This window comes from Pristiophorus japonicus, chromosome 1 (genome assembly GCF_044704955.1).
Source record: "Pristiophorus japonicus isolate sPriJap1 chromosome 1, sPriJap1.hap1, whole genome shotgun sequence".
NCBI lineage: Eukaryota > Metazoa > Chordata > Chondrichthyes > Pristiophoridae > Pristiophorus > Pristiophorus japonicus.
In genome coordinates, this window is record NC_091977.1 from 79497666 (window position 1) to 79510644 (window position 12979).

The 12979-nt window shown below is 40.7% G+C and overlaps 1 protein-coding gene across 2 annotated transcripts in view; it reads right to left on the reverse strand.

The window, feature by feature from the left end:
• Nucleotides 1-1447: 1447 nt before the first annotated feature.
• Nucleotides 1448-12979, reverse strand: part of plaa (phospholipase A2-activating protein) — a 48449-nt gene continuing 36917 nt past the window's right edge. Inside the window, exons 11-14 of one of the 2 annotated variants that reach the window (XM_070881198.1) lie at nt 6455-6526; nt 5738-5854; nt 5392-5559; nt 1448-2208 (exon numbers count right to left, since the gene is read on the reverse strand). In XM_070881198.1, the coding sequence (XP_070737299.1) occupies nt 1640-2208; nt 5392-5559; nt 5738-5854; nt 6455-6526 (926 nt within the window). In that variant the 3' untranslated portion in view covers nt 1448-1639. The remainder of the gene's footprint in view (nt 2209-5391; nt 5560-5737; nt 5855-6454; nt 6527-12979) is intronic. The other variant, XM_070881209.1, reaches the window with a different exon arrangement.

Here is a 12979-nt window from a genome sequence, read left to right on the forward strand (position 1 = left end):
TAAAGGGAAGTTTACAAACATTAAACACTTCAGTTTTACAAATAAAGAGCCATCAATCAATAAATCAATCAAAAAAAATTTTTAAAAAACATTTTCTACTTACCGACTGCAGCACCAGGAGCCCTCCAACAGCGTGCTGGGACGGCCCCCCCCCCACCCCCTGCAGTGTGTCTCTATCTCTGTCTGTGTCTCTCTCACTCTCTGTCTGTCAGTGTCTGTGTTTCTAACAGCGAGGGGAGGGAGGGAGGGAGGGAGGGTGGGAGGGAGAGGCTGATCCACGCAGCCCCAGTGAGGCCATTCGGCCAGGGCTAGGGGCTGCGTGCATTGGGCCCCTCCCACACAGTTTTGGGCGTCTGGAGCTACTGCACATGCGCGCCCACTGTATTCAGCGCAGGGACCTGGCTCCGTCCCCCCACAGCTCGTGCTGCGCCGTGCCCAGCTCCAGAGGACCTGCAGGGAGCTGGAGAATCGGTAAGTATTTTTTAGGCGCACTTTCTGGCGCGAAAAACAGGCGTCCAGGTCGGGGCTGCGCCATTCTAGGCGCGGCCCGAAACTTGGGCCCATAATGTCAATGGGCTTCCCTCATCAACCAACTTAGTAACTTCTTCAAAAAATACAATTAGATTTAACTTTTTTTTAAATGAAGGGTGCCCCCCCCAATATGACCCTTTCTATCCAAGCATTCGTATATTGCATCCCTAATGGTTCCCTCATACTGATGTCAAACTAATGGGCCTACAGTTACCCAGATTCATCTTGTCATCTTTTTTAAAGATGGGAACTACATTAACCTTCTTCCAGTCTGCAGGAACCATTCCAGACTGCAGTGAACTATTAAAAATACAGACTAGGGGCTTGCATAGCACATGTCCCTTCTCCCAGAAGACCCTCAGTGGATATCATCTGGCCCGCATGCTCTATTCTCAAGTTTTTCATTCTTTCTAAAACAATGCGTTCATCTATGATAATATTACTAGTTTTGTTATTAAATTCTATTGGTTGAGCAGCATCTTTAAGAATGAAGACTGATGCGAAGTACTCGTTTTATATTTCTGCCATACCCAGCAAATCCTTTTTAACCTGTCTTTGAACATCCTTCAATGGCCCAATACAGTGTTTAAGACAATTCTGTCTTTTCAAATAACTGAAAAGCTTTTCCCATTACTGCCACAAATGTCTAGGGTCCTGTTTTCCATTAGCCTTTTAGTTGATTGAATAGCAGCCTTTATCTTCTTTAGTAGTTCCTCAATTCTAATTCTGTTTAGTGGAGTATTGAATGCCTTTAATTTATAGAAACATTTCTGATTACATCTTATTTGTCTTTGTGGTAAGGGAAATTTGAATGTTTGTAAGTACAGTTTCACAAATAAAATGAAAGGTCAAGTGTCTTAATTTACTTGGAAACATTTTACAGAAGTACAGCAAGTAAAACATTCAAACAATCACATATTTTTGCAAATCATTTATTCTTAATATTTTATTTATATGTTGCAATTTTCTTCTGCAACCGTTTCATCACGAGAATCAAACACTTCAGAATTTCTTCCTGCCATACGTCTCATTTGTCAGAGTTTACAGAACAATGTAAATCAAAATTGATACCACTTAGCCGTAACACATCAAAATCTACAATCGGCAATTACAGTACCTTCAGAACAAATCTACAGCAGTCGCCAACTTTAGCTGGATCTGAAACAGAAGAATACTTTCGGATCTGTGAATCAACTCCCAACGATTGAGCCAGTTGCAAGGCATTAGGATCATTACTTATAATTGTCCCAAGAGCCACCAACAGTCTGAAAATAGCTTCATAATCTTGGAGCACTTCTATGGCTGCACTAATAATGGATAAACAATTTGCTTTACCTTCAATATCATTTCCTGCATGCAGATTTACTGCATAGTTTAATATCAAAGTGGACAGTGCTATGTGAACGTTCTTGTTGCTAGTTGATTTCATTTCAATTGCTTGGGAAAGTACTGCCTCCCTCAAGGACATCATGAGCTTTGAACCATATGATTGGCTAGCAAAACAGTTGCAGACTGTTCGGAGGACAAGCATTTGATTTGCTGGTTTTCCCTGCAGGTTGATTTTGTTTAAGAGGTAGTTGCTGAACTGTGTGCTATAGTTTTCACTGCAGAAATGCTCATTTACTGCTGGATGTCTGACAGCGAGACGAAGAATATCCAGCACAGGAAACACAATATCTAGATCAAGGAAAAAATTTAACAAATTAAATTTATTCATCACTGACTATTGTACAGATAAAATATTGAAAGCACAATGCTAACAGAGTATCTGAATGGTTGCATACATCTAAGTTTATAAAAAAAATTGGTAACAGTTCATAAAACCTCAAATGTTTGAAGTGTAATTACTGGATCATTGTTGTTTTTGCTAATTTCCCCCTGCCCCACACACAAAAATACATTAAAAAAAATTTCCAACTCTCAGCCAAATTTTGCCACAGCAAATCACTTTTGAGACTCAATACACTACCAAGTCTAGAAATAACAAGTGCTGTGTGGTCACTTAGAATTATATTTTCAGCAGTGTACATAACAGCTTCTCAGATAGTAAGTAGAATATAGCCTTGATTTTGTCAATGAAGCAAAATGGAACTGTGCTGGCCCAGGCAGCTGGCCATATCAAAGTTTATGAAGAGAATCTCCCCCACCCCACCACCCCCTCTCCTCATCCCAAATTTTTATGAAGAGAATCTTCCCCACCCCACCCCAAATTTGTACATGCTGGCATGAAAAACTTGGAGCGCTCAGCCGGTACCACAATTGACTGTGGAATACAAAATCCAGCAAGGTAGCATTCTTTAAGATGCAGTTTGCCATGAAATGCAAACTTGTGATGGCAGAAAAATGGGCTACTTGTTAACACTGGCACAGCAGCAATATGTGGGTAACACTGCTCCCTTTAATACTGAAAATTTGATGGTCCTGCTGCAGATGTACCAAAGGAGGGCGACTCTATTTGGGGCTAAAGGCTATCCTTCAATAAAAGCACAGGTACAAACTACACAATCACCAAGGTTCCTCGTATCTGCCTGCAAACAAGGAAGATTTTTGCTGGTATCAGGAACAATGCAAAGGCAAGTTTATTCCTTACTTGTGTACACATTTCTTGTCCAGCCCCATCACCCTTGACATAAACCTATATATGGAATTCTTACACCCTCTGGGAGCTACTGTTTGAAACATTTGCTGTCTGGTTCACATGTGAATAGAGGTATCAGGGAGGAGTTAACCTCAGGAAGGACAGGGAAAGAAATTAGCAAGGAGGAAAACAGTTCCATCGTAGCTCTTATGACTGGGCAGAAGCTTCGGCCCAAAGTGTTCACGTCACCCATTTAAAAATGGGCACAGGTGTCGTCCCAGGACCTGACCTGCTCAATTAGACCTCTTAAAGTGGGCAGTGGTTTCTGCTGGAGTTAATTTGTTTTTTTGAGTTTTTAAAATCATCTTGTGCTGTATTTTGCACAAATTAGTTGGTTTTTCTAGGTTATCCATATTTTGTTTTTTTTGTCAATACCTTGGTTGCTGCTGGTTTTGAAATTATGCCACACAAAGAGACGAGTCTGGATATTTGATTGGACAATTAAAGTGAGGAAGAGAAGTTTGAGACAGGCCAACAAATTTAAGTATTAGGAGTCCTCCAAATGTGGAGAGAACACTTTGGGCAGTGGCTTGCTGCACAGAGAGATCTAGTAAGGAGCCTTTTTTAGGTATACGAACATATTAAAATAAGGCTGCACATGCTGGTAGCACCACCTCATCTTTTGGCTCCAAACAGCCTGCCAGAAAAGAGGATGCCCCACAAATTGCATGCAAGAAGTTAAGGACGGGAAATTCCCCAACTTTGCACCTGTTTTCTCGGTGATATTTCGCCTGAAAAACAGTGATCCGCTAGTTGCCAAAGTCTTGTGCCGGCAGTTTAAAAAAAACGTTAAAAAGCGGACCACCGGCGTGCAAGACTGGAAATACCGCTATCGCCTTAAATTTGTCTTTTGGTGCACTCTTATTCTGGGCGAAAAAAAAACACCTAAGAAAAACCTACATTGCCCAAGAAAAACGGTTGGTATGAAGACCTGCAAAAAAGGGAAGTTAAAGTTTTTATTTTTTTATTATTTTTCAGCAATTCAATAGTTAAGACTCTTGTGAATGTTTTGTGATTTTTTTGTGTTTTGCCCCCTCCCAAGACCTCTCACAGCAGTCGGACGAAAGTTGACGAGGACAGCGGTTTCCGCTGCAAATCCTCGTGAAACGCAGATTTTTACCGCTGGGCGCATTTTCTAACGAAACTTAGGCCTTTAAAAAATAGTGGAGTGATTAGCGATGTTTTTGGCGAAAAATGCCAAAAAAATACCGCTACCCTGCATCGCCAAAGGATGAATTTCCAGCCCCAAGTGTCTCATTTTATGATCCACAACTCTGCTCAGTAATGGGGGGCTTATAAAATCACAAATAATTTACAAAAACTGTTTTAGAACAGTGGCAGAATTCAAGACATTAAAAAGTCCAAAAGTTGTCAGAAAAAAAATCTGCAAACGTGATTGTAGACCGAGAAATCTTACTGACCAATTGTTTAGTCTTTCTTTGCAATGCACATTATTCCACCTCACCAATGTTTTTCCTGCCTTTCCTGAGGTTAACTCCTCTCTGATCTTACCCAAGCCACTATTCACATGTGAACTCAATAGAAAATATCAAGACTATTCATCCACAGGGGCATCACAACTGAATCTAATCCTGCTCCTCACCCAGTGTACTCATGTATTTATTAAACAACCAGAAACAGAAACCCCAACTAATTTCACTGAATAGGTCACTGGATACATGAGCTGAGCTATTACGCAGCAAAAACTTTGCACTTTAACAAATCTCAGAAATAGTTTATGACTCTATTAAGATGCAGTAATAAAATTTACTGCAGCGCTTGCATTTAAATACCATTTTAAATCCAGTCCTGAGTAAGAGAACTCTCTTCCTTGCTTTCTATTGATTAAATCCTGCAACAGCCAGTTAATACAAACTGACTAGCAAAACTAGCAAAACCATCATGTCATATACTACTGTACATTAAAGAAAACAACATTTTGCTTCCTTCAGTTACAGAACACGTTGCTGCTGACAAGAAATCAAAGACTTGTATACTAAAAATCGTGAAATACATATTTCTACTGCACACAAGATATTTTACTCCAGGCATCCTCAGTTGTAGCATTGCCAAAATCTTAAGCGAAAATTGATTATGAACATCTGTTCTAGAGAATTAGACTTTCCTTATTACTTCTGGTTGCTCAGAGTGATCACGAGATTCAAAAACACCTCTAGACAATTTGAAAAGTGAATAAAGCCAATGTGTTATCATTTACCCACCTTCAGGCCACTGAGCAGCTTTCCATAAAATCTCCAATTGCTCTGCTGTTGGAGTTTCTAGTACAGAAGGACTAGATACAATAGAAAGGAACTTCTCAAGTATTTGCAGGTCATCTTCAGATAGCTTTTGTTCAGCAGATGTGCACCCATTCAGTTCCTTTAGCTTCCCTGTAATACAAATTGCTTCTTTCAAAAACAATCAGGTTAGAAAATTTATTCTCAATGTGTGACATGATAAACACTCATCGCTGATGTAATTTATACCTACACTTTCGTAATGAGTAAAAAAATGGAAACAAAACCATCTCTGCTAAAAAATTGGAAAATACAGATTAATGACACTTACCTATTATCTGGGTTATATTTGCCTGATCAAATGTGACAGGATCTTTTTTGGGAAAGTAAGGGTTACTGATGGGTATTGTGGGTGCATGTCCATCAGCAGAAACATAGGCATTTCCCCCTGTGAATAACAAGACACTGTATAATGTAAAAGTAGTGTTCATATTTTAAGAACATTGTTGATTTACTCAGTCATGGGATACTATAGACACTTTGGTTTCAGAATAACCCACAAACCAGGTGAGTCCAAACCTTTTAGTCTTCCTAGGCCGCTTAGGTGCATACCATCGGCCACATAATAATCTCATTCATTTCTATCCATCTCAAATTACTAATACAAACAGATCTTAGATTTCTAATGTAGGGTTTATCCATCAATGAAGCCAAGAATAGACTTCCACAAACTTCCATGCCTCCAAAATTCAAAGACACACCAGCAACGAAGAAATAAAAGTGCAACTAACATCTATTTGCCTTGGCTGGATTGCCAGGCCACATGTGGCCCAATGAATCCTTTTTCTCTAATTAAAATAGTTCTTGGGATGTGTAAACTATCAGATGAAGCAGTCATTTCTTTATGAAAAAAGTTAAGTTAGTTTTATGGCAAGTTGTTTACAATACAGTAGTCGCTGAATTGTGGAAGAAATGCAGCATTAAAGAACAGGAAAAATATTGATAAAAAAAAGTCTTTCTTTCTCCCTATGCATTTCTCAAACTTCACCTGAAAAGGGATCACCTCCTGCAGACGGAGCCAAGTTAGATGGTACAGAGCCAGGTACATACCGACCAGTGCCTACAATAACAATGAACAGACTTCTCAATGTCAGAATGCATACAAAAAGTTTATATAACCTTAAAAGCACATTACATACTCAGTTGTATTATGTCAACAAAGGCTCCCCTCCTAAATTTAAGGTTTATTTTTCACATGGAAAAATCATTTACTAAGGAATACTGTATATCTATATTTCAATAAGCCTTACCAGTAGTGCAAGAGTCTTGTAAATGTATCCAGTTTGCTGCTCTGCAGATCAGAAATCAAGCACTACAAGGTGCAGTGTGAAAACTGCAGCTGAAACTGATACATCAATTCCATCTCTCCCTCACTCAGATTATATACCTCAAAATGGCCTAAAAGGTGGATGAGGATGGAAGTGCAAATTCCCCCAAATATCTAAGATGATGACCATTAGGAATCCATTAGAGAATTAGAGAGCCACGCCAGGATCAAACCATTAATGTCAGAAGCATTGAAAATGACTGGTTCACTAAGAGCTCATGCCTTTTTTTTTTGGGAGGGGGGGGGGCAAGAAGGTCCTCATTAAAATTTGAGTTGAACAAGGTCCCTCTTTCTCATTATCTGAGAACATAAGAACAGGAGTAGGCCATTCACCCCCTCGAGCCTATTCCGCCATTCAATTAGATCATGGCTGACATGTACCTCTACTCCATTTTTCAGATATCCTTACTTAACAAAAATCTGGCGATCTTAGCCTTGAAAATTTAAATTGACCCAGCATCTACAGCCTTGTGTTCAGCTGTGGCTCAGTTGGTAGCACCCTCAACTCTAAGTCAGAAGGTTGTGGGTTCAAGTCCCACTCCAGAGACCTGAGCACAAAAATCTAGGCTGACACTCCAGTACAGTATTGAGGGAGTGCTGCACTGTTGGAGATGCCGTCTTTCGGATGAGATGTTAAACCCTAGCCCCGTTTGCTCTCAAGAGAATGGAAAAGATCCATGGCACTATTTTGAGGTAGAGCAGGGGAGTTATTCTCAGTGTCCTGGCCAATATTTATCACTCGATCAACATCACTAAAACAGATTATCTGGTCATTACCACATTGCTGTTTGTGGGAGCTTGCTGTGCGCAAATTGGCTGCCACATTTCCTGGAATACAACAATAACTACACTTCAAAGAGTACTTCATTGGTTATAAAGCGCTTTGGGACATTTGGCACTCTGTAAATGCAAGTCTTTATTTTCTTGGTGTGGAAAAGTGCTTCCTTATTTCACTCCTAAAATGACCAGCTCCAATTTTAAAATGATGCTCTCTTGTTCTGGATTTCCCAGAAGAAATATTTTCTGTATCTACCCTATTGAACCCTTTAATCACTTTAAATACTTTGATTAGATCAACCCTCGACCATCTAAACTCAAGGGAATAGAAGCCAAGTTTATGCAGCCAGTCATAATTTAATCCTTTAAACTCTAGCATTATTCTGGTTAATCTGCATTGTAACCCTTCGAAGGCCTACACATCTTTCCTGAGGTTCAGTGCAAAAAATCTGAATACAGTTCTCCAAATGGGGTCAGACCAAAAATTTGTACAATGGAAGCATAACTTCATTCACTTTGTATTCCAGTCCCCTTGAGATAATGGCCAACAGGCCATCAGCCTCTTCGATTACTTTCTGTATCTGTGGACTAGCTTTTAGTGATTTATGTACATGGACACCCAAATCAGGTTGCTCCACCACAGCTCCTAGTCGCTCACCTGAGAGGTTCTCAACTGGGGGTCTACAAGAATATTTCAGGTGGTCTGACTTTATTTTGTCCCATCAATATACAGAGACTACGGATAGTTATGGCATAAACATCAGTAGTCTCGCTCAGCAGTCTCCTCTGTATATTGAGAGGAGTGGAATACTCTCAGCTATACAAAGATTATCATGCGCAGATAATTCAGGTTCTTATTGTTGGACACCATTTGAACACTTAGACAAGTCCCTTTGCACACAAGTGTCACTTACTTTTACAGCAGTATTTTTTTTTGATCCAGCCCTGTTCACTTTGACGTTCATAACCAATCGCCGCTTTTAACTATTAAATAAAATAGTGGAAGTTGTAACTTCTCTTTTGGGGATTTAAAATATCAGGGTTGGGGGCTGGGGGAACTCTGCAAATTTTTCTGGCCAAGGTAGCGTGAGCCTTCCTTGCAACTCTCTTCTTTCCTCTCCTACAATGTCGCTCGTTTGAAAATAGCACCATCAATGTGCGCCACATGGCCTTGGAAGGCAGGGGAAAGCAAAGAGACACTTTCCAGTCGGTCGTAATAAATCGGGATCAAGTGCGACTCTCCTTCAATGCCTTCAGTCTGAGTTAATAAAATAGCTGAAGGTGTTATCATGATTTTCCTTGTACTTCAGACTCGGGAGTTTTAAATTCATGGCGATGTGCTTCTCTGACGGGAGGATGGCCTAGTCTGGGCACTCATGTCCTTTCAGATTCCGTCGGCTATTTCTGAAAGGACTGGGGAGGAGGAAAGAGGGGGACTGCCTTTGTCACTAAAGAATTTATGGCAATGAAGTCAGGTGGGTAAAGTCGCTCAGGGCCCTGTTTATTTCTGCATTTCTCTCATGTGCTATCCACCTCCACCATTACAGATGCTGTTCATTCAAGTCACTGGCTTTTATCGCTATGTTGGGGTTTGGTATCGAGGTAAGAGGGAAGTTCTGTTTCTGAAATGGAGGACGTGGGCCTGGAATTTTAGTCTAGGCGACAAAACTAGGCGAGTGAGCACTGCTCTGGTTGCTCCTGGTTCATTTCCAGTAAAGCAAATGTTTGATGGGTTGGAGCAGATCTCGAGAAACAAATGAGCACCAAATGTAAGTTTAAGATAAAAAAAGAAAATGCTGGAAATACTCAACAGGTAAGGCAGCATCTGTGGAAAGAGAAACAAAGTTACCGTTTCAGGTCGACGACCTTTCGTGAGACCTGAAACATTAACTCTTTCACTCTCCACAGATGTTGCCTGACCTGCTGAGTATTTCCAGCATTTTCGTTTTTTATTTCAGATTTCTAGCATTTGCAGTATTTTGCTTATGTAAATTTAGGACTTAATAAATTCTGCTTTACTCAAGGTGCTTTGTAGTTATTAATAACTAATATTTATACAGAAAAATACTCATGTTATGTTACAGGCATTCTGCAAAATTTTTATAACATTTATAAAGGGGGGGTCCTTGGAAACAAAAAGGTTGAGAACCCGTCTTAATTAAGAAAATATTCTGAGCCGTCTTTCTGGAGAGAAAAGTCAAGGCTGCAAGAACAGATTAGTGAGTTGGGCAAAATCCAAGTAGATTGTGCCAGGAAGGGACAGATAGTTTAATGGTAAAATAGGGCACTAGCAACTCAGGACACATCAGGAAAACAAATAAAAAGTTAAAATTAAAGGCGCTAGTCTGATGCACGAAGCATTCATAACAAAATAGATGAATTAATAGCAGAGATAAACGGGTTTGATCGAGTAGCCATTACTAAGATATAGTTGTAGGGTGACCAAGGTTGTGAACTAAATATTCCAGGGTACTTGACTTTTAGAAAAGATAGAGAAAATGGAAAAGGAGATGGGGTGATCATAATGTGACAAAACTTCATATTAAGTTTGAGTGATGTGGTAAAGTCCGAAACTCTGGTCTTAAATTTTAGACAAGACAATTATGGAGATATGAGGAGCGAGTTGGCAAAGGTAGATTGGGAAATTAGATTGATATGACGGTAGATAAGCAATGGCAAACATTTAAAAAATTCATAATTCTCAACGAATATACTTTCCCTTGAGGAATAAAAACGCCACTGGAAAAGTGCTACAACCATGGCTCATGAGAAGTTAAGGATAGTATTAGATTAAAAGAGGCTTACAATGCTGCCAAAAAGAGTAATAAGCCTAAGGATTGGGAGGGTTTTAAAAATCAACAAAGTGCGACCAAGAAATTGATGAGCGAGAAAATAAAATACGAGAGTAAACTAGCAGGAAATATAAAAACACATTGTCTGAGCTTTTTTGTAAGTATATAAAAAGAGATTAGCAAAAGTAAACGAGGGTCCCTTAGAGGCAGAGGCAGGAGAAATTATAATAGGGAATAAGGAAATGGCAGAGACACGAAACAAATATTTTGTACCTGTCTTCACAGTAGCAGACACAAAGAACATACCGGAAAGTGTGAAACCAAGGGTCTAATGACAGTGAGAAACTTAAAATAATTATTAAAGAAAAATTACTGGGATTAAAAGCTGGCAAATCCCCTGGACCTAATGGCCTACATCCTAGAGTTTTAAAAGGAGGAGGCTGCAGAAATAATGAATGCATTGGTTTTGATTACCATAATTCCCTAGATTCTAGAACAGTCCCCATGGATTGAAAGATAGCAAATGTAACCCTGTTCAAGAAAAGGAGAGAGGAAACGGAACTACACGCAAGTTAGCCTGACATCAGGAGTAGGGAAAATGCTAGAGTCTCTTAAGGATGTGGTAACAGGACACTTGGGAAAAATCACGGTTTCAAAGAAGGGAAATCGTGTTGACAAATCTATTACATTTTTTTTTGAGGGTGTAACTAGCAGGGTAGATAAGGGGGAACCAGTGGATGTAGTATAGTTTGAATTTCAGAAAGCATTCAATAAGGTCCCATACAAGAAGCTGTTACACAGATTCATGGGGTTGGGGGTAATATATTAGCATGGACTGAGGATTGGTTAACAGAGAGGAATAACTAGGTCATTTTCAGGATGGCACTGTGTAGCTAGTGAAGTGCCACACAGATCAGTGCTTGAGCCTCACCTATTTGCAATCTATATCAATGACTTAGATAAGGGGACCGAGTGTAATATATCCAAGTTTGTTGATGATACAAAGCTAGGTGGTAAAGTAAGCTGCGAGGAGGACACAAACGGATATAGTGATTGGGCAAGAAGGTGGCAGATGGAGTATAATGTGAGTACCGCTCAAAATATTACGGAGCGAGCACTTGGCAGGCATCAATGATTAAAGCGCTGCTCTGTATTCGGCTATTCCTGAATGAAGTGTCTGAAACCAGCGTGGAGGCCCCGACCTGCGAGGAAACACCAGTGGCAGGTCATGGCCAGAAAAGGTGAGCGGCGAGGGAGCAGTGTGGAGGTATACCACTTCAGGGAGCAGTGCGAGCTGGTGCAGGAGGACAATGTCTTGGAGGAGGGCAATTGGATTGGATGTCACCACAATCCAGGTCACTGATTGGAGCGTGGGTAGGTACAGCGAGAGAGGCAGCAAGCAGCAGAGGAGCGGCGAGGTCGGAGTGAAGAGAGTTTGTAGAGTAACGTGATCAGGGCCCAGGAAAGGCACGAGTTCGGGGCCCAGCAGAGGAGGGGGCCCTGGGGCAGCACAGGCCAGCTGACATTGCGATCTGTGTGCACACTAGGTCCGTGCAGCAAAGCTGGTCTACAGTCGTCTTGGTTAATCCTTGCCACTGGACCAAGACTTAGCTGTGTCAAGCCCATGTGGCTGCTGGTGTGCAACAGCCACCACACGTAAAAAAAAAAAATCCACGCACAGGCATCTTCCACCCTTCAATATGTAGTTCGGGACCTGGAATATCAGGTCTTTCATTGAAACACCTGTGAACTCATCCCTTTTTGGTGTGGAAGCAAGTCATCCTCGATACGTGGGACCGCCTAAGAAGAATGTGGGGAACTATGAAATCACCCACTTTGGTAGGAAGATTAGAAACACAGATTTTTTTTAATAAAAAGGCGAGAGACTAGGAACTGTTGGTATTCAGTAAGATTTGGGCATCCTTGTACACAAATCACAGAAAGTTAACATGCAAGTACAGGAAGCAATTATGAAGGCAAATGTTAGACTTTATTTGCTAGGGGGTGGAGCATAAGAGTAAGGAAGTTTTGCTGCAATTATAAAGGGCTTTGGGGAGACCATATCTCGAGTGCTATGTATAGTTTTGATCTCCTTACCCAAGGATATACTTGCCTTAGAGGAGGTGCAAAAAAAGTTCGCTAGATTTATTTCTAGCATGATAAGGCTGTCCTATAAGGTGAGGTTGAGTAGAATGAGCCTGTGTTCTCCGGAATTTAGAAGAACAAGAATTGATCTAATTGAAACGTGTAAAATCCTTAGATAGATGCTGAGGCGCCGTTTCCACTGGCTGGAGAGTCTAGAACTAGGGGGTCATAGTCTCATGATTAGGGGTTGGCCATTAAGGACAAAAATAAGGAGAAATTTCTTCACTCAGGAGGGTTGTGAATCTTTGGAATTCTCTATCCCAGAGGGCTGTGGAGGCTCAGTCGATGAGCATATCCAAGTCTGAGATCAATAGATTTTTGGTCAGTAAGGGAATCAAGGGATATGGGGTTAGGGCAGGAAAGTGGAGTTGATGTTGAAGTTCAGCCATGATCTAATTTAATAGAAGAGCAGGCTAGAGGGACCTTATGGCCTACTCCTGCTCCTATTTCTTATGTTCTCAGATCCAAAATG